The 20,554-nt window shown below is 38.6% G+C and overlaps 1 protein-coding gene across 11 annotated transcripts in view; it reads right to left on the bottom strand.

Moving 5' to 3' along the window:
• LOC150107864 (endonuclease V-like) overlaps nt 1-20,554 on the bottom strand; it is a 299,756-nt gene that overhangs the window by 235,058 nt on the left and 44,144 nt on the right. For all 11 annotated transcript variants that reach the window (XM_090415396.1, XM_090415386.1, XM_090415387.1 and 8 more), the window contains one exon: nt 18,443-18,740. In XM_090415396.1, coding sequence (XP_090271522.1) covers nt 18,443-18,740 — 298 coding nt within the window. The remainder of the gene's footprint in view (nt 1-18,442; nt 18,741-20,554) is intronic.

Below are 20,554 nucleotides of genomic sequence, written 5' to 3'. Positions count from 1 at the left end.
ACAGTATGCTAAAGAGACAATGATTTGATCAACGGTTATTCTACTGGCCTGACCTCGAGTGAAAAATTAGATTAAATTAAATTAAAATGAATGGAATAAAATAAAATAACTACATCAAAGCTATATTCTATTTAAGACAGCATCAGGGAAAATTTTTTTCCTATAGATAGTTTTATAACAACAAAAATGGTGTCCTAGTTTAACATGAGAATTGTTATATTAGATTTAAGGTCCTGGATCACCTATAGTCCTATTTATAATTAACTCTTAGGGAGAAAGGTTATGTGGGTAGAATACGTGCCTTCCATATTCTTGGGATTTTCAGACCATCATTATTATTATTATTCAAGAAGCTTATTCCATGTCAAAGAAAACTAAAACCAGACGTTCTTGTTTCAGAAATACATCTCTTATACAAGTTTCTAAATGAACCAAATGGTGTAACTTTGAACAATGTCTACGGAAGTGACAGTGTATTGGAGAGAAGATCATTGCTTTCTAAATACCAGAGAAGTTTGGTATTAACTATTTTCTTTAATATCTTACAAAGACAGCTGTTCAGAGCAATAGGTTGATAATTATTTGATTGTGTTGGATCCTTCCCTTGTTTTGGGATAGCAGTGAAAACTGACTTATGCTAAGAATCCAGAAAGTTTGAGAGTAGTGGATAAAGAGGAGGAGAAACTGACTGTGAGTGAGCAAGAAGTATATGGGGAATTGAGCAAACTCTATGTTAATAAAGCTGTGGGACTTTATATAATATTACCACATATTTTGAAGGAATGTGCAAGGAAGTTGACATCTGTCTTAGCATATTTGTTTATTATGAATCCTACATTGAGTAAAGTTCCGAAGGAGTGAAATGAATCCAAGACTATACCACTTCATAAGGTGAGTGAACTCGAGCATCAAATTATAGGCCAATCCGTATGTCAGACGTTGTGATTAAAGTATTGAAGAGACTAGTGAGAACCAAAATCCAGAATTGGGTTGACCACAGTGGTAATATCTTTGAATAACAGTAAGGATTAGCTAAAGGGAGATCATGTTTTAATAATCTACTTGCTCATTACAATAAGGTGACAGCTGCACTGGATAATGGAGATGAATGCATAGTGGTATACTTAGATTTTGCAAAGGATTTTGACAGATTATCACATAAGTTGATAGTCAAAATAGAGTGGATAGGGTTGGATATTAGACTAGTGCATAGGATTGGAGATTGGCTAATAGGTGTCAGCAAGTTGTGTATGGGGGGAGAGGGGGGGGCAATATCCCTGAAGAGGAAAGTCACTAATGGTGTGTCTCGGGGGGTCTGCTTTAGGACCATTACTGTTTAACCTGTATGTTAATGATATAGGAGAAGATTTGAATGGGGATAATTAGTTGTATGAAGATGATGCAAAGTTGGGATGAACTATGAGGAGTAGAGCAGATGTTGTGGCCTTACAAAACTTCAGTAGATTGAGTGAATAGGCACAGGAGGGGAGATGCCAATTCAATGTTGGAAAATGTAAGGTTTTAAAATTTGGGAAACAAAGATGGGATGTAGAATTTATGCTTGGTGAGGATATATTGTTGGAGATTGAGGAGATTGGCTATCTGATAGGTGTCAGTAAGTTGTGTATGAGGGGAGCAATATCCTTGAAGAGGAAAGTCACTAAACGTCACTAATGTGACTTAGAAGAGCAGGTAAAAAACTGCAGTCTATTGAGATTCATCCTCTGACTAGAGGATATATCTCCACCCAAGAGTGGAATGCCAAAATTAATTATAGACTCTAATATACTTAAGGACTAGTAGTAAGACAGATAAGATATATAAGCTGGAATAAACTAGGTTAAAATGGACTCAATGATCATGTGCTTGTCAAATTGAATACAGTGGAACCTCGGTTGTCGAATGGATCTCATCTCTAACAAATCGGTTCCAGAACATATTTTCTGAACCAAAAAGCACCGATTTCCGAACAGAATCTTGGTTCCCGAACAGGCAAACCAGCAACTACTTGATCCAGAGGAGTGAGATGTATGGTGGGAGAGCATCACTTATGCCGCAGCCTCCTCTCAATTCGGACACCCGCTTGAATTTGCAGTGCCTTTTCTTGATTTTCTTGATAATTTAATAAATTATTATTAAATAAGCCACCACAGGACTGAAGAAGGATAGTGATAGCAGTAAAGCGAAAAGAAAAATTGTTAGAACCACGATAGAGGTGAAAAATAAATCTTATCGAAACATGAAAATGGCGCTCGTGTCTCGGATCTTGCTATGCAGTTCGGCATGGCGATATCAATGATCTGTACAATACTCAAAAATAAAGAGGCGATCAAGGGAGCTGATGTTGCAAAAGGAGTGAAAGTTCTTACTAAACAAAGATCTCAGACGAATGAAGACTACGATGGAAAAATTGTTGCTGATTTGGTTAAATGAGAAAGAGGTGATAGTGTTTCTTAGGCTGTAATCTGTGAAAAAGATAGGTGATTGCATGATGACCTGTTTAAAAAACCCTGGTACGAATGGTGCTAATAGTAACGCTTAGGTAACGAGGCAATTTTTTATTCAGTGGATCCATGAAGTATTTGCCCCAAATGTGAGAAAATACCTTCAAGAAAAAAATTTACCATTAAAATGCCTTCTTGTGACGGACAACGCTCCTGCTCACCAGGATTGGAGGACGAGTTTGATTTTTATCACAGTGAAGCTCCTGTCCCATAACACGACTCCTCTAATCCAGTCCATGGACCAGCAGGTCATTTCGAACTTTAAGAAACTCTACACCAAAGCAGTGTTTCAAAGTGACCTCTGACATAGAATTAACACTCAGAGAATTCTGTAAAAATAACTTCAATATCCTCCATTGCTTAATATTCTTGACAAAGCCTGGGTGCAAGTGACTTACAGGATCATAAACTTGGCCTGGAGGAAATTGTGGCCAGACTTGTGTAGCAGACACAGAGATATTGAGAGCTTTTGAGGCTGAGTATGTTGCTGCTGTCAATGATGTTGTGTCTCTGGGCAAAAGCATGGAGTTGGAAGTTGGCAATGCTGATGTGGAGGATTAAGGAATGAGCTCACCATGGAAGAAGTGGAACACCTTCAGAAGGAGCAGCAAAAGACGGTGGTTGAAGAAATGTCTTCAAAGACAGAGGAAGGAAGGGAGGACCACTAGTTCTTTGATCAAGGAAATGTGTGAGAAATGGGGTGAGGTGCAAAGTTTTATGGAAAGATGTCACCCTTTTTAGTCTATATTTTATCTATTTATTGCTTTTATTCTTTTTATGCAAGATTTTATGTAATTTCATTATTTTTGTATACGATTTTATGCATGAAGTACTGTTGTAAAGGTTTAAATAAGCAATCATCTGGGGTTTGGGAATGGATTATTCCATTTTACATTAATTCTTATGGGAAAATGGTTTCAGTTTTCAAACAAATCAGTTTCTGAACAGCCTTCAGGAAAGAATTATGTTTGACAACCGAGATGCCACTATAATTCAGAAAAGAAAGGTGAAAGTTTGACCGACCAAATCTGCAGTAGCCCTGACCTGGCATTAGCAAAGTGTCAGAAGACAGGGTCACAAAAGATTGCAGCATGGTGGCTGTTCTTCTAAATGCAACATCAAGACATACCTATGTCATCTGTGAACAATTCGGTGACCACATGTCACTAATACCCAGATAGATAAGATATTATATAAGCTAGAATAAGCTAGGTTAAAAATGGGATCACTGTTCATGTACTTGGCAAACTGAATAATTTCAGAAAAGAAAGGTGTAAGGTAGACTGGCCAAATCCACAGCAACCTTAACTTGGTGTTAGAAAGATGTCAGACTATCGCTGCAAACATATGGCTGAAGTTATATAAGGGACCACAGTTAGCATGATGCATGGCCACATCATGCCTCAAGAACATTGAGAATCGAATGCCTTTAGGTTCTATTTAGGGATATTTAGGTATATCTTTAGGGACTGTGACTGAATGCCTCTAAGTCAGAATTCCACCATTCCAGTGTGAACCTGAATGGTGCGGTGTAGGAATCATGGGCCATATAGTCTCAACGGCTGCCTTGATGCTTCTGTTCTAGTGGTCTCATTGATAGAGTCATTGCACTCTAACAGTAAGAAACCAACTCCAGCTAGCACTTTCTTTCAATGCACAAGGTCCCAGGAAGAAAAACGCTAGTTAAACATTGTCTGGAGAGGAAAAAGCCACGAACACTGCAGCAACCCAGATATCTTGGAGTTAAGCTGGATCGTACCTTGTCATAGAATGTACATTGCCAGGAACTAAAAGGAAAAATCTATGCAAGAAATAACATCATAAGAAAAATGATCGGCACGACGTGGAGAGCTCAACCAGAGATACGTACTTCGCTCAACAGCTTTGGCATTGGGTTTTGCTGCAAGAGAGTACGCTGCCCCAGTGTGGGAGGCATCTGCCCATGCGAAACACGTGGATGTGGCTTTAAATGATACTATTAGGATCATAACTGGATGCCTAAAACCGACCCCAGTCAACAAGCTGTATCCCTTAGCAGGCATAGTGCCACCAGGCATAAGACATCAAGTGGGGGGTGAGATGGAGAAAAAAAAAGTAGATGACGGATGAAAGACATCCAATGTACGGCCTATTCATCACGGCTTCTCGACTCAAATCGAGGCATAGTTTTATGCAAAGAACTAAATCATTGATCCATAAACCTGAGGAGCGACAAGCATCGCTCCTCAGGTTTATGGATCAATGGAGGGAATCGGTTCAACTTCGAGAAGCCCCCCCCATAATTAAGGAAGCGTTAACCAAGGGATATCACCTACCCAACAGCACCTGGAGGACTCTGAACCATCTTAGAGTGGGAGTGTCCAGATGCAGAAGTAACCTAATGGAATGGAGTTATCCAGATGATGACAGCTGTGACTGCGGAGACGTCCAAACTGACGAACATCTTTTATGTTGCTCAGATCTAATCGATGTGTGCTCCACGGATGACATTCTGACGGTCAATGACAAGCCGATATAAGCCACTGTTTTTTTAGATGGAGAGGATATGATTGGTGTTCCGGACTCGGAAAGTAAAGTAAAGTAACGCACAAGGTGCGAATATTATCATTGCAGTGGCTAGACACTATTCTAACTTAGAGGCAATCAGTCATAGTCCCTCATCAAGAACCAAAAGGAATTGGTTCTCAATGCATGTGAAATATGATGTGGCCCATGTGTCTAGCTAACTATATAACTTCAGCCATATGTTTGCAGTGATGGAGTCCAATATCTGACTAATGCCATGTCAGGGCTGTCGAGGATTCAGCCAGTCTACCTTGCACTGTTCTTTTCTGAAACTTTTCAATTTGCCAAGCACATGATCACTGATTCCATTTTTAACTTAGCTTATTCTAGCTTATATAATATGTGATCTATTTTACTACCAGTCCATAAGCCAATTTTACAGTCTATAATGAGTTTCAATAAATCACAGTATGGTAGTTGCTCTTCTAAGTATCAGATCTGTACCTAGGTCATCTGCAGACAATTTGGTGCCCATACATAACTAAATGATGTGGCACGGGAAGCAGTGGCTACATTGTCTCGACAGCTGCCTTGATGCCTTGGTTCTAGTGGCCTCATCACCAGAGTGATCACAACATAATAGTAGGAAAGCAACTCGAAATAGCACTGCAAGCCACAAACAGACTTGTTGCAGTGGCTAGAGAGGATTCTGACTTAGAGGTTTACAGTCATAGTTCTACATCAACAACATAAAGGGTCAGTTTTGAATATACATGAAGCATGATTTGAGTAAAGTTAAAAACTAAGGCCTCTTATATACAGCGTGATTCAGAACTCTTGGGCCAAACTTTAAGGGGTGATAGAACACACCTAAACTAGCACTTTTCGTCATACAATGCATAGTCTAAATTCAAGCAGTGAAGCGCTAGGGGGGTTAGCAACTACTGTGTCAGGAAATGAAGAAACACAAGAATGACAGAGGAGATTTGAAACAACTGCAGAAATTACAGAACATAAATTAAAGAATTTTATTGAACAAATTACAGAAACTGCTCAAAAAAGCGACCGCCAACATTAATGCAGGCTTCACACCTTTGACGTAGTGATTGGCGTACATTGGCAAAAACACCAGGCATTTCTCGTACAGCAGCAATAGAGATCCTGGCAAAAAGGTCCTCATTGGAATCGATGGCTATCGTAGATCAGGCTTTTCATATGGGCCTATTGGAAAAAGTCCAGACATGAGAGATCGGGTGATTGTGGTGGCCAAGCGATGGGACCACCCCGACCAATCCATCGTCTTGGAAATGTTGCATCCAAGGCATTCCACATACCCACGCTGAAATGGGGTGGTGCTCTGTCGTGTTGGAACTGTAAAAATAATCATAATTTAAAATTCTAAATATTTTTAAGTATTGTTTATGTTAGTATGTTTATTAGTTTTAGTTTCATAACATGCATTGTTGACACTTGCGATGATGTGCCTGTTATTGATGTTATTTTGTTAAAATGATATGTAAAGCAGTTAAAATTTTATGTACTTACCGGATTTGAATAGTTGTGTTACTTTAAAGAATTTTATTGTAATTTAAAATATTAAGTTTTGTGTTTTTTCTGAAGACATCCTTGCTATGCTAACGGAGACAACGTGTCAGCCATTATATTTAGTTTCTTGCTTGCCACTTTCGTGGAGTGCACATGATCGCCGAGAAGTTTGATGTGTGATTGACAGCTGACAAGGAAAGCGTTCGGTATCAGAGTAATGGGTGTAAACAAGACAGCGCTCGGAAAGAAATTAGAACACAGGCAGGCAGATATTGAGATTCGGAGGAACTTAAATTTTTATGTGACAGTCAGAGGAAAATCAATAGTATATTCCGAAAAAGGAATCGTCGAACTATAAAGTTTCAAAGTGGAATAAGTATTGATAAATAAAAGAAAATATTGCTATAGATGTTTTAAAAGGAATATTCGAGGAAACGCTAATTGGAAGATTAGTAGTGGATTCCGAAAAGGGAATCGTAGAACTGTGAATTTTTTAAAGTGGAAGAGTTAAGACTGTCAATAAGCATTATTAGTGAATAAAAGAAGAAATTGCTATTTACGTTCTAAAGGAATGTTTGAGAAAACTCTGATTAGGAAGTTTCATCTGTATTAAGGACACCGGATCTAACTATTATTTCTACTAAAAAGAGACAGAATTAAGTCAGGAAGAATTAATGTGTGTGCTACATGAGTGATGAGAAAGGATCCTGTGAAAATGAAGAATAAAGTCATATATCTTCGGAAAAGGGCCTTGACAGAGGAGAGAGAAACTGGTTATGACCATTTTGTCATTGTGAAAACAAAGTGTTTAGTCTAGTCTTAAGTGTAAGTTTATTTTAAAAGGCCTTGGATCCAATTAAATTTGTAGTTAGTTATGTAATATTGTTTGAAGTGTATATATATATTGTTTTTATTTTGTATTTTGGTCACGAGTTAGTGATTTTTGGATTCTGAAAGAAATAGTAAAAAGGAGGTCGTTGCACCTATCGGAGTGAACCCTTGTGCAATAAATAAATATACTAAAAGCACTCGAAAAATAAAAAATAATTGTTAGAAAAAGAGATTAAATAAAATAAATAAATATCCTATATTTAAACAATGGTGCAACCGGTAGGATTAATATTATGATAATATCCTCTATATAACCATCTCTAAATATAAACATATCTCTTTCTATTAACAAGAACCACATACGTGTTTGAATGTTTGCTGGAACAGGGTTCAGTAATTCTGGCAAGACCTCTTGTAAAAATAAGAGGTACGTTTGTAAAACTCGAGGAAGCTTGGAAATGCCAAAGCACTTCACATCGTTTTTTTACAGAGATGATGTCCCATGAAAATGTTACAAAAATAACCTTGTTTGTCTCTATATATTTTATGCTAAATATTAATGTAAATAACCCTATGGGAATTGACTGTATTTACTGCTTTAGCAAAATTTTCTAGAATGTCAAAAACAAAGGCAATGCTTTGCCACCGAAACTTTGTATAATAGCTCTACATAAGGCATAAGAAAGTTGTTTACGATTTAAGTGTATGAGAAAGTTGCTTATGAGCTCTGCGTATAAACACCTTCAAAGTCAGTGTCTAAGAGATCGGCAAGCTTCAGACAAGTTTCCGCTGTCCGAAAGATAGGATTAAAGGAGTGCACAGAGGTGAAGAAAGAATGGGTCGGTCTTAACAGAAGATCGAGGAGTCATGCTGAATTCTTCAGGGGTTACAACACTTCATGCAAAGTCCTGAAGAACGCAAAATAAAAAGGGACTGAGCCGAACATCAGAGTGTGGCAGTTACTGGAGTCAGCAGTTAGAGGCAGAAATACTGGGAGCAGGATCCAGAGGACCAGACGTTATGGCGAGCCCATGCCAGAGGAGAAGATTAGGAATGACAAGAGAACAGCGAATGTAAATACCCAAGCCAAGTGTTGGTCGGATATCATCTTTTTGCTATGGGAGGTCAAATGAAGCCAATAGCCGCAGAGCGAACTTCAAGTGCCGGAGAATTTGCCCGTATGCTGAAACCTTTTGCCTGAGCTATTCGAGTACCACAGATTGCAGTCAAAAAGCCCGCCAATTCCCCAACGAGATGCCGCTGAAGCAAGACACTCCAGAAGGAAGCCTAAGACCCAAGATGAAAGAAAAGGTATAGGGACTTTATTGCAAGAACCTTTGATTGAACAAACTTACAGAGCCTCTCTGTTTGTTCCATCTTTTATTGTACATTTCCTTTATAATCTAGGAGATAATATTATAGATGGACTGATAAGAATTAAGTTTATAGTAATAAAAGTGTCCATAAGAGAGTCATTTGGCATAAGATTTGTGAAATAACTTGGCATAGTTTGCTAACTTCTTAGTGAGTAAATTTAGAGTTTCAATAATTTGATTTAATAAGCATAGAAGTAATTGAGTGATTATATTGTATAGTTATTTAGTATTGAAAGGGGAAATTTGTTTCTTTATGCTGAAAGTCTAAAGGATAAGTAGAGAGAGTAACCTCCCTATCGTTTAATTAATGTACTTTGATATTAATGTAAATAAATATGTTTTATTTATATGTCAATAGAGTGTGCCATCTGATTCTTTAAATTACAATGCACTGTTCCCAAATAAACTCGGACTTGTGAGCGGGAAACAGCTAAGGCATTAAAAGCATAGTTTAAATACTTGAGAACCACGACTGTTTATGTAAACTTTAGTGAAGGAATTTATGCTAGTAAGAGAGAGATCTACCAGATGCATTACTGAGTCTTATGCTGATACAGAAATGCTGGTGGCGCAGTCTTAACAAATAAATTTTCCAGTGTTCATAGGCATACAACTAGTAAATACGAAAGGTGGATAAACATAGTACGCAATAGAATAAGTAAGAGAGGTTACAAAAGCAAAAGCGCACTGCTAATACCCCCATATACAATAATGCATTAGACGTCATTCGTTACACATTCTCCCATTCAGTCGTGCTGGCAGAAGGCATGGGGCAATCAAATGGTCATGTAGTATTCCAGCCCAAACATTTATGGAGAAATGCCACTAGTAGGAATGTGGACGTGTGGCATGCGGATTTCTGCTCACCCACACATGATAATTGTGGGTATTAAAAATGCCCTCATGTGTAAATGTGCATTCGTCAGTGAATAAGACATGCATCAAAGTCCGGCTGCACTTCAGTCTGCTGCAGGAACCACTGTGCAAAATCCACACGAGGCCAGTAATCTGCAGGTGTCAAAGCATGCACCCTCTGTGCACGGTAGGGGGTGTAATCGTTCGTCTTGTAGAACTCACCACACTGTCAATTGGGACACACATACAGCATGAGAAATTGCTCTCATGCTACATTCAGGACGATCTGCAACCCTATGTAGAATTTCCTCTGTAGCACGTGCCGTCCTCACACTCCTTGCATGCCCTGTATCCTGCATGCTGCTGACAAAGGATCCCATTTCGCACAGATACCGGTGCAATCGCTGAAAGGTTTTAAGATCGGGCGAGCGTCTGGTCGGAAAGCACTCTCGGTAGTCTTTGGGATTCTCTCGCATTCCCGTCCACAGCTCCGTAAATGAAATGCAGGTCAGCCTTCTCCTGATTTGTGAAAGAATCCATCCTTTTTGCACTCCACGGTACAAATAACGATAACTGCAAAACCCACGCTTATAAGTGTTCACTGGAAAGCACCCTCTAGCGCTTCACCACTTGAGTTCAAACCATGCATTGTATGGTTTGAACACACACCTAAAGAAGCACTTTTCTGACGAAAAGTGCTTGTTTAGGCATGTTCTATCATTCCTTAAAGTTTGGCCTAAGAGTTCTGAATCACCTTGTATAACTTCAACCACACGTATGTAAAAATGGAGTCTGATACCCTGCTAACATCAGGTTAGGGCTGCCATGGATTTGGTTAGCCAAACTTCCACCTTTTACTGAAAATATGCCAAACACATGATCACTGATCTTTTTAGAAAAAGGTGGAAGTTTATTCCACCTTACACCTGCTTATTCTACCTTACATCAAACTTAACCTACCTTTTTTCTAATGCCATGACCTCAAACCTATTTAGGATCACATTTGCAACATATCACTGGTGGAATCCATCATTGTGGCAGGTCGTACCATCAAATCCACCAAGTCAATCCAACGAGACCACCATCGTTAGGGCTATTGCGGTTTAACCTGTATGTTAATTATAGTGGGAAGATTTGCATGGGTATACTCAGTTGATTGCAGATGTGCAAAATTGAGAAGAATTATGAGGAGTAGATCAGATGTTTGATCTTAAAAGACTTTAATAGATTGAGTGAATGGGCACATGAGTAAAGATATTAGTGAAATGTAAGTTTGAAAATTTGGAAAAGATGGGATGAAGAATTTACACTTGGGGGATATATTGTTGGAGGTGGAGGAAATAAGAGATCTTGGAGTGATGGTGGGTAAGGATCTAAAATTAAGAGGTCGCATTGCAAAAATTGTGAGGACAACACAACAAATTCTGTCAATGATGGAGAGGACACTGACTTGTAGACGTAACGAGATTATGGTTGCATTCTGTAAGGCCATGATTAGCCCACGTATGGACTACTGTGCATAGATTTGGTCACTTTGTTTACAAAAGGATGAAACGATATTGGAAAAGGTAAAATTAAGGTAGTTTCTGGTCTCTGGAATGTTGAGTATGAAGAAAGGTTGAGAGGATGAAATTTGCAGAGTCTAGAGGACTCTGAGAGTTGAGAGGAGGAAGAGGGCTGATATGATAGCAACATAGAAGTTGGTAAGAGTTTGTTGTAGGATTAACATTGAAGAGGTTTCAATAAAATGATGAGAGATAGGGAAAAACAAGAGGCATCCCTGGAAGCTATATAAGCAGGTTTTTGCATGGAGAGTTGTGAGTGATTAGAATGCAATGCCCAAGAGTGTGGTATCTGCAGAGAATCTGAAAGTATTTAAGGCACAGATGATGAACTGTATAACAAAGGGACCTCCCACTATGAGTCTTTAACTTAAATGGAGTTCTTGTGATAATAATAACAGCTGCTTTAATATTGGTACATCTTGACATACTTAGAGAAAAATTAAACATAGAAGCTAAAACTTATGTGAAATAAATTTATTAACTGTAAAATTTTTGCCAATGTACTATAAGCATCCTCGATAAATTGAAAAAGGAACACAATATAAAATTTCAATTAAAGAATCATTTTCAAAAAAACAGCATTATAGCGTTAACAGGACAACAAAATGATCACTAAAATTCCCAATTATATTAAAAATACAATAACATAATAATCAAGAATTTGCATAAAATGATGTAATAATATTTTCCATAAAGGAGATAATCATTATTACAATTTTATGCAAATTCTTGATTATTATGTTGTATATTATATTATATTATAGTCCAACCACAGAAGAGAGAGCTATCATTGGCAGACTGCCAAGAAGAGTCAATTCATGTTGAAGGGGAGAAAGAAATAAGGCGATGTACGAATTGGTCACCAACATGCAAAATCAACATGCGTTATACGTAAAGGTTTTCCAACTGTTATACAATCAAAATAGTTACCACTTTAAAAACTACAATATTCATAAAAGAGAAGTTAATTTTCCGACGTGTAATAATAAACACTAACGCCACAATACGGATTGATTACCCTATTATCTGAATGGATTCTCCTTCTTTTCACATGAGCAGAAGTCTCTCATATCTGCGAGTGTACCATAGTATGTTGCTATCATATCACCCTCTTCCTCCTCTCAACTACACTCTGCAAATTGCATCCTCTCAACCTTTCTTCATAACTCAACATTCCAAAAGAAAGACCAGAAACTACCTTAGTCTATTGCAGAGTTTTCCAAATTGGGTTCTGCAGAAAGTGAATAAGTGTTCTGTGAAAAATTATCAAAATTAATATTAACATGAGCCTGGAATGGTTTTAAATGCTGCGACTCTAACCAAGGTGTTCCGTTAAAATTTCAGGAATTTGTGAAGTGTTCCGTCGTAGGAAAAATTTGGGAAACGCTGGTCTATTGCCTCTTTACCTTTTCCAATATCTCTTCATCCTTTTGTAAACAAAGTGACCAAATATGTGCACAGTAGTCCATACGTGAGTTAATCATGGCCTTCTAGAATTCAACCAGAATCTCATTATGTCTACAAGTCAGTGTCCTCTGCATCATTGCCAGAATTTGTTGTGTTGTCCTCACAATTTTTGCAATCTGACCTCCATATCCTTACCCACCATCACCCCAAGATCTCTTATTTCCTCCACCTCCAACAATAAGTTGTCCTGATTGGCCGAGTGGTTAGCGTATCTGCTCTCCAGCCAGAAGGCTGCAGGTTTGAATCCCACCGTGGGTATATGATGTTTGCGGATTGTCTGTGAAAATACTTGAGGTGATTGGCGATAGATGGTGTTGATGATGCGGTTTGCTGTATGGTAGGTGAACTCCCTCGATGAGTCTTTGGACTCCTCAGAGATGTCACGTAATAATCATCACCATCATCATGATTATTATTAGTACAGAGGAGTCAGTTTTAATGCTAGAGGGATTGGGAAGGTTCTAGGTTTAGAGGAGCGTGTGTTTCAAATACTGAGTACTCTGGATGTCAGTAAAGCTGTGGGACTGGATGGTATTTCACCACGAGTTTTGAGAGAATGTGCTAAGGAACTGACAGTGCCTTTGACCTGGCTTTTCAATGAAAGTCTGGCTGCAGGAAAGGTGCCAATGGAATGGAAGGAAGGTAAGATAGTGCCATTGCATAAGGTTGGTAGCAGACTGGAAGTGTCTAATTATAGGCCAGTTTGTGTGTAATCAGTAGTTAGTAAGATCTTGGAGAAAGTAGTGAAGGACCGTATACAGCATTGGGTAGATGAGGGTAATGTTATCTGTGAGGGTCAACATGGATTTCTGAAGGTGCACTCTTGTTTTAGCAATATGCTAGCCTTTTATGATAAAGTTACAAGAGCATTTGATGAGGGAAAGGCATATACTGCCATTTTCTTAGACTTAGCGAAGGCATTTGACAGGGTGCCACATGATAAGCTGATATTTAAGTTGCAGCACATGGGTCTGGATGTCAGCTTGGTCAACTGGATTCAGGATTGGCTGTCCGATAGTCTCAGAGAGTTGTGTATGGTGGGGCAGTTTCAAGGAAGCAGAGGGTTAAAAGTGGGGTCCAACAGAGCTCAGTACTGGGACCTATATTGTTTAACCTTTATATCAATGACATTGTCAGTGGATTGCAAGGGGATATTCAGTTGTTTGCAGATGATGCGAAGCTGGAGAAGGATTATTCGTAATAGTGCAGATGCGGCAGCCCTGCAAGAGGATTTGAATAAGCTAGATAGATGGGCAAATGAATGGGGGTTTAAGTTTAATGCAGCAAAATGTAAGGTCTTGAGGTTTGGGAAACATCGATGGGACACTGCATACTCTATGGGAGGAGTTATACTAGAGGAAGTAGGGGAGACAAGAGATCTGGGGTTGATGATTGATAGAAACCTGAAATTTAGGGGACATATTGCAAAGGTGGTGAAGGTAACACAGAGGATTGCTGCAATAATGAGAAGGACGCTGACCTGCAGAGATAAAACAGTTATCATTCCGTTGTATAAGACCCTGATCAGACCACACTTGGACTATTGTTCTCAGATTTGGTCCCCAGGATTTGAAGGGGATAAATTAACTGTGGAAAGGGTACAAAGGCGGATAACAAAGATGGTTTCAGGACTGTACAATGATAGTTATAAGGATCGGCTGAAGGAATGCGGACTGCAGAGTTTGGCTGATAGAAGAAGGAGAGGTGATATGATTGAGACTTTTAAACTGTTGAGAGGTGGTTACAGGGTTGACACTGGGGAGTTCTTTCGCTTGGTCGAACAGAGAGACAGAGTGATGACAAGAGGCCATCCCTGGAAGTTACAAAAGGAAACTGTGAGCAAGAGGGTGAGGAGTGGTTTTTTTGCATGGAGGGTGGTTGAACCATGGAATGCATTGCCTGATGGAGTGGTGAGAGCGAGAACGGTCAATGAGTTTATGGAGTGGTATGATAGATTTTGTGATTCTTAGGGGGGGGGGGACCTCCTACGATGAGTCTTTTGACTCCATGGAGGCCCGAATAACAATAATCATCATCATGCATATCAAGGATTTAGGCTTAGTGTGGCCTGTTCCGGCCTTAGAAGTCATTGTTGAATCTTTTAAGAGGACGTCCTGGTTTTTGTTTTTCCTAATGGCTTGTACTTGTCATGTAATAATAATAATTATTATTATATTATTGTAATTTTTTTTAATAATTGGGAAGTTTACTGATTTTTTTCCAACGGATTAAAACAAGAATTTGGTTTAATCTTTTATCCAAAGGTAAGCAAACAATGTTTGCACATGAAGTATCTTTGCAACTGAATTCATGACAAGAATATAATTTCTTGGCATCTTTAATTTATACACAGTCTTGTGATAAATATTATTACATCTACACCCCCCCACCCATGCTGCCCACAGAATTGTGCAAGCCTGGTTCCATTAGTTGGGCTGCGTGCAGCCAACATTCACATGTTTATCAGTAGAGAGAGAGAGAGTGTTGTCTAGTTGTATGGGTTAACATGCAGTGGGGGGGGGGGGAATTATGATAACCATGTAGCTGTAATACCACTTCACAAGGTTGGAATGCAGCCACTTTTATTTTCAATATGCTAAAATTACTTAGGTTCAGTAGAATATTTGTGTATTGGACTATTAACCATAAGAATGACACAGAAGACATATCTGACTACCAAAGAACAGATCAACAATGCTGCATTAGGATGCAACAGATTGTGGGGGTTGTGAAGACATGCTTATGGCATAATCCTGTGAGAACATAGAAAGTGAAGATGTGAAGGATGAACGTTTCGCAGAGAACGATGTCACATGTATTAATTGATGACCTGGGGTGAAAGCCTATCATCATTCTATTGGACACTTCCTAATACTATACATTATATGACAGAGGGTGATAAAATCAAAAGCACTTCTCTGAAGGTTTGCAAACAACAGACACGGAGATATCCTTTTCAAAGATGAGAAGATTTTCACCATTGAAGAGTCGTTTAACTCAAAACAATTCGATATATCCCCCCAGATGGTCACACAGCACATGCTATAGAACCCAGGATTCAGAGGGGTCATCATCTCCCATATTTCTGCAAGAAACAGGTCAAAACCTATGCCAGAGTGTATCAAGACACTGTGATGGAATCTGTAATACAGCATCTGAACAACAACTTGTTTCACAATAAGCAATGAACCCTCCAACTCAGCCCCTGCATACAAGGTAAGAACCACATAGGTGGTTGGAGGCAAATGTGCCTGACCACATATCACCATCTGATTAGCCATCTGGAAGTTCCAATCTGAATCCGTTGGACTTCAAATTTGGTCAGACCTTGGAGAATAGCCTGCAAGAAATGATACATCAGCACTGCCAGCCTCAAGGTAGATGTGGAGCAAGCAGTGGCAGTGTTTCCATTTGATTTTGTGTGTGCCACCATCAGTATGGGCCTAACAGACTTTGGGTGTGTGTGTGAAGGCAAAAGGGGAACTTTCCAAACATTGAATGCTGCTATATGTACGTTATACATGTGGTTTGTATATGCTGAGAGCTGTAAATGATTTACTGATAGATTAAAGGTTTATGCACCATGTTGTAATAACAGTATTTATTGCTAGATTAGGTAGTATAACCAAGTGAAAAAAAACCTTCGGTATCTATCTTTAATCAACAGTATTTTAATAATAAGGTATGAACCCTTTTGACTGAACGTATATGGGAAATACGGGGGTGGTCTGAAAAGTTCTCGGCCTAACAATGAAAAAAAAAATTTATAATTTCAAAATTATTTTCATTTTTCAACATAATCTCCTTTAAGAATAATACATTTATTCCAGTGATGCTCTAGTGCCATTATTCCATCCCTGTAGTGGTTCTCAGTAAGATCTGCAAAATACCCCTCCACAACTGCAATCACCTCTTGATTCGAAGAAAAACGCAAACCAACGAGGAAGAGTTTTAGTTTTGGGAAGAGATAGAAGTCAGAGGTAACTAAATCTTGGGAATAGGGTGGATGTTCCAACAATTCATAGTGCAGATCCCATAATTTTCCCATTGCCAAAACACCTTTGTGGGAAGGCGCACTGTCCTGATGAAAGATGATTTTTTCTTCTGCATATCCGCTCTTTTCTCACGAATTTTTTCATCTAGTCTGGTTAAAAGATCGGAATAATATTCCTTGGTTATTGTTTTACCCTTTTCAAGATAATTAATAAACAAAATGCCTTTAGCATCCCAAAACACTGATGCCATGATCTTTCTTGCTGATGGAACAGACTTTGTCTTCTTTGGTGCTGAACAACCAGCTTCTGTCCACTGTTTTGACTGCTCTTTGGATTCTGGTGTGTAATGGTGAATCCAAGTCTCATCCATAGTAATAAATCGACATGCACTGTTCAGAGAGCTCCATGCGAGTGGATTTTTGATCTGCTGTGAGCAAGCATGGTATCCATCTTGCGCAAAGCTTTTTCATTTGCAATTCTTCATGCAAAATATATCCTACACATTCTTTTGAAATGCCTATAGTCTCAGCAATTTCATGCACTTTGACTCGCCAGTCATCCAACAGCATATCATGCACTTGATCAATGATTTCTAGTGTTGTTACACTTTTTGGACATCCTTAACAAGGATCACCTTCAAGGCTGGTACGGCCATGTTTAAACTCAGCAGCCTATTTCTTAATTGTCGAAAACGAAGGAGAAGCGTGCCTATAAACTTTTATGAACTTCAAATGAATTTCTTTTGGTGTTAAACCTTCTTTTACAAAGAATTTTGTAACTACATGATACTCAATTTTATCCATTTCAAGGGATACAGACAACACTTTTGCTTCAGACAGCTGTATAAAAACAAACTACTTGATAGAATGACTTGCAATTTCACGTGGATGCTTATGACAGATGTACCAACTTAGAAAAAAAAAAAAAAATCTTGCCAATAGTGTTGCCATCTATGGTTGAGGCCAAGAGCTTTTCAGACCATCCTTGTATATGACTTAGGCATTACTTCAGACTTGGGATCTTTTTTTCGGTCCGACTCCCACTGATAATGTTCATCTTTGGGATTGCTTGCTTCCTAGGGAGTAGAGAGAGAGACTGCTCGGTGGTGGGTTTTTGTCTGTCACTGAGTGGAGCCACTGCTGAGTTCCTGTCCTAGAGTGATTCAGGTCAGGAGCAATGTGTTTGTAGATCACTCAAAGTTTTTGGAGAGGTATCCCAGCACTTTAACATACCCTCAATAAAGGTCGAAACTGATCTGGTAGTGGTCCTTTCCATAATGCACAGCATTATACACATCTGAAAGGTTGTGAGATTTGCATTATGGGATACTAAGGCAACTGATGTGAAGTCATTAGCCTCTATATACAAGTAGCCCAATTGTGAAGATACTTCATATGCAAACATTGTTTGCTTACACTTGGACAAAGAATTAAACCAATAATATAATTTCTTGGCATCTCCAATTTGAAGTCCGATAAAAAAATTGACAATCATTTGTATTATGCATATTTACAATATACACTAGATGTAGGAAGTAGTGAATGACATCCTCCCTTGCCACAAAAATCACTGAATGTAATAATAATCTCTAATAAATTCAAAATGATTTCAAACAGTCACTCATCATACAGTCCTCTGATTAGCAGGCAAGTCAAAAAAATACTTATGGAAACTCTTCAGTTTTCATAAGCACAGAATCTGATTAACAAATAAATCGAAAAGTTAAATGTATGCCCATCTGTTGCAGATTATTTAATTTTGCTAAGTAAAAAGAGCCAGCAGATTGTATGATTTCTTACCTCCAAATCTGGTAAACGAAGTACAACAAGTGCAGCACAGGCTCTCTGTTCTCCCTTTGCATATGAAACATCAACCCCTCCCACATATCTTAAGATATCATTTTCATTGTCTTTCATCACTAATATTTCCTTTTCGTCATGCAAAGTTAAATTCTCAATGTCATCTGACAGCACACTGATTTCTGACTGTGAAACATCAATTCTGCTTTCTGATCCCATGTCTTCAGCAACGGTTTTCTTTTTTTGCCATCTTTCAGTGTCATAGCAGATTAATTTTTCCTTCAATTTTTCCTGCTCTCTAGAGATAGAAAAAAAAAAAAAATTAAAAAAAATAATAAAATAAAAAAAATAATAAATAAATAAATAAATAAATAAATAAAAAAATATATATATATATAAATAAACACACACATTACTTGGGAAGAAGTCAGTGGACATCACAGTGTGAGGAACAAACAGCCACGGCATCCAGTTTAAGATCTAGGACATCCTTTCGCTGCTATGACTGCAGAAATCCTATGGGATAAACTTTCCACAAGCATACAATAGCAATCAATGTTAGATCATTTTTCCTGTAAGTACGTAATAATGAGGTCACTTGACCTCACCAAATGTTCCCCTTCATCCCACAGATGTTCACTAGGATTGAAATAAGAGCTCTGTAGAAGCAAGTCAAGTATGGCAATGTTCGTGTCCACAAACCACGCAGTTACAGCAGCAGCCTTATGACACAGCACAATGTCCTGCTGAAAGAGATAATGGTCAGTTCATTAGAAATGCCACAAAGTAGGATGCAGTGCATTGTCCAGAATGTTTAGATACCTCTCAGAGTTCAATTTTTGTGGCACTACAAGAGGTCTGAGGCCAAACCAGGAAAAACAGGACCATACTATCACACCGACACTTCCAAATTTCATAGTTGGGGTTACACACTATGGTAAGAGATGTTCACCAGGCATCAGCCACACCCATACCTGTCCATCTGCTCTGTAGAGGGTGCAGTGTGATTCATCCCTCCATAACACAAGCTTTCCAAGCTTCCACGTCCCAGTGTACACGCTCTTTGTATCACCGAAGATGTGGTTCGGATAATTTTGGCGTTGCATATTGCAGCCCTAACATGGAAAGCCATTTTGTGAGCAATGGTTCTGAATGTTTTTGTGCAGATTCTGGTTTCAGTCGATGCCCAGAACTCTGCATTCAACACACACCTAGTGACTGGTGGTTGTTATATATTATCCTTCGTAGCATCCTACAGTCATGTTCAGTGAGCATGGAGGGTCATCGAGTGTAGTGCAGGAAGCACTAACAGTGGACTCCCTGTGCTTCCATCTTAGTATGGTATCACTGATTGTTGACCTGGTATGGCTCAATCTGTCAACATTTTGCCAAACATATAGGCCTGCAACATTGATATCACAATGCCTCTTTCAAACTGTATCAATTCCCTTCTTGCAGGCATTTCAACCCGACACAGTTGCACTGACTTGGGAGCATCATATTCCTACAATTTATACTGCTACAAGCATGTGTCTCATTACATGGCATGATGCACCTTGCTCAAGAGGGTGTCTGTTTTTTTTCTTGCCAAGCAGTGAATATTTTTATAACAAAGATTCAAATTTTCACTACAGTAAATTTGTTTTTACAAAAATTCATAATACAAAATTCTTCATGTTGTAAATTTATGGACTGAATACTTACAAACTGCAAGTATTATTTGCAAGATCTTGGCATCAAATTATTATTTTCATGACCACCATGGAGTCATAAGACTCAGTGTGGGATGTCAATCCAGGCCAACAAAAAGTATATCATACCACTTCTTAAATTCATTCACCATTTGCACTTTCACTCCTAAGCTATTCAAATATTGCAATCTAAAATTAACTTCTATCCTGTTTCATCTTTAAAATGCTTCACACTTATCTGGCATCAACTCTGCAACCAAGAAGTAAACATATGATACCCTCCCCCCTCCCCCAAAAAAGTGATAAAACTTGACTATTGTCTGATTGTTCTCACATTAGTTCTCTCAAAGAAGTCTGGAGGGACAATAGACAGTTTGGCTATGGCAATTAAGCAAAGTGAACATGTGGATGAGATGATTGT

This window comes from Typopeltis vanoorti, chromosome 3, assembly GCF_054136105.1.
Source record: "Typopeltis vanoorti isolate ZY-2024b chromosome 3, IOZ_Tvanoo_1.0, whole genome shotgun sequence".
Taxonomy (NCBI): domain Eukaryota; kingdom Metazoa; phylum Arthropoda; class Arachnida; order Uropygi; family Thelyphonidae; genus Typopeltis; species Typopeltis vanoorti.
The sequence above is the reverse complement of the archived record's forward strand: the minus strand, read 5'-3'. Positions and strand labels throughout refer to the sequence as shown.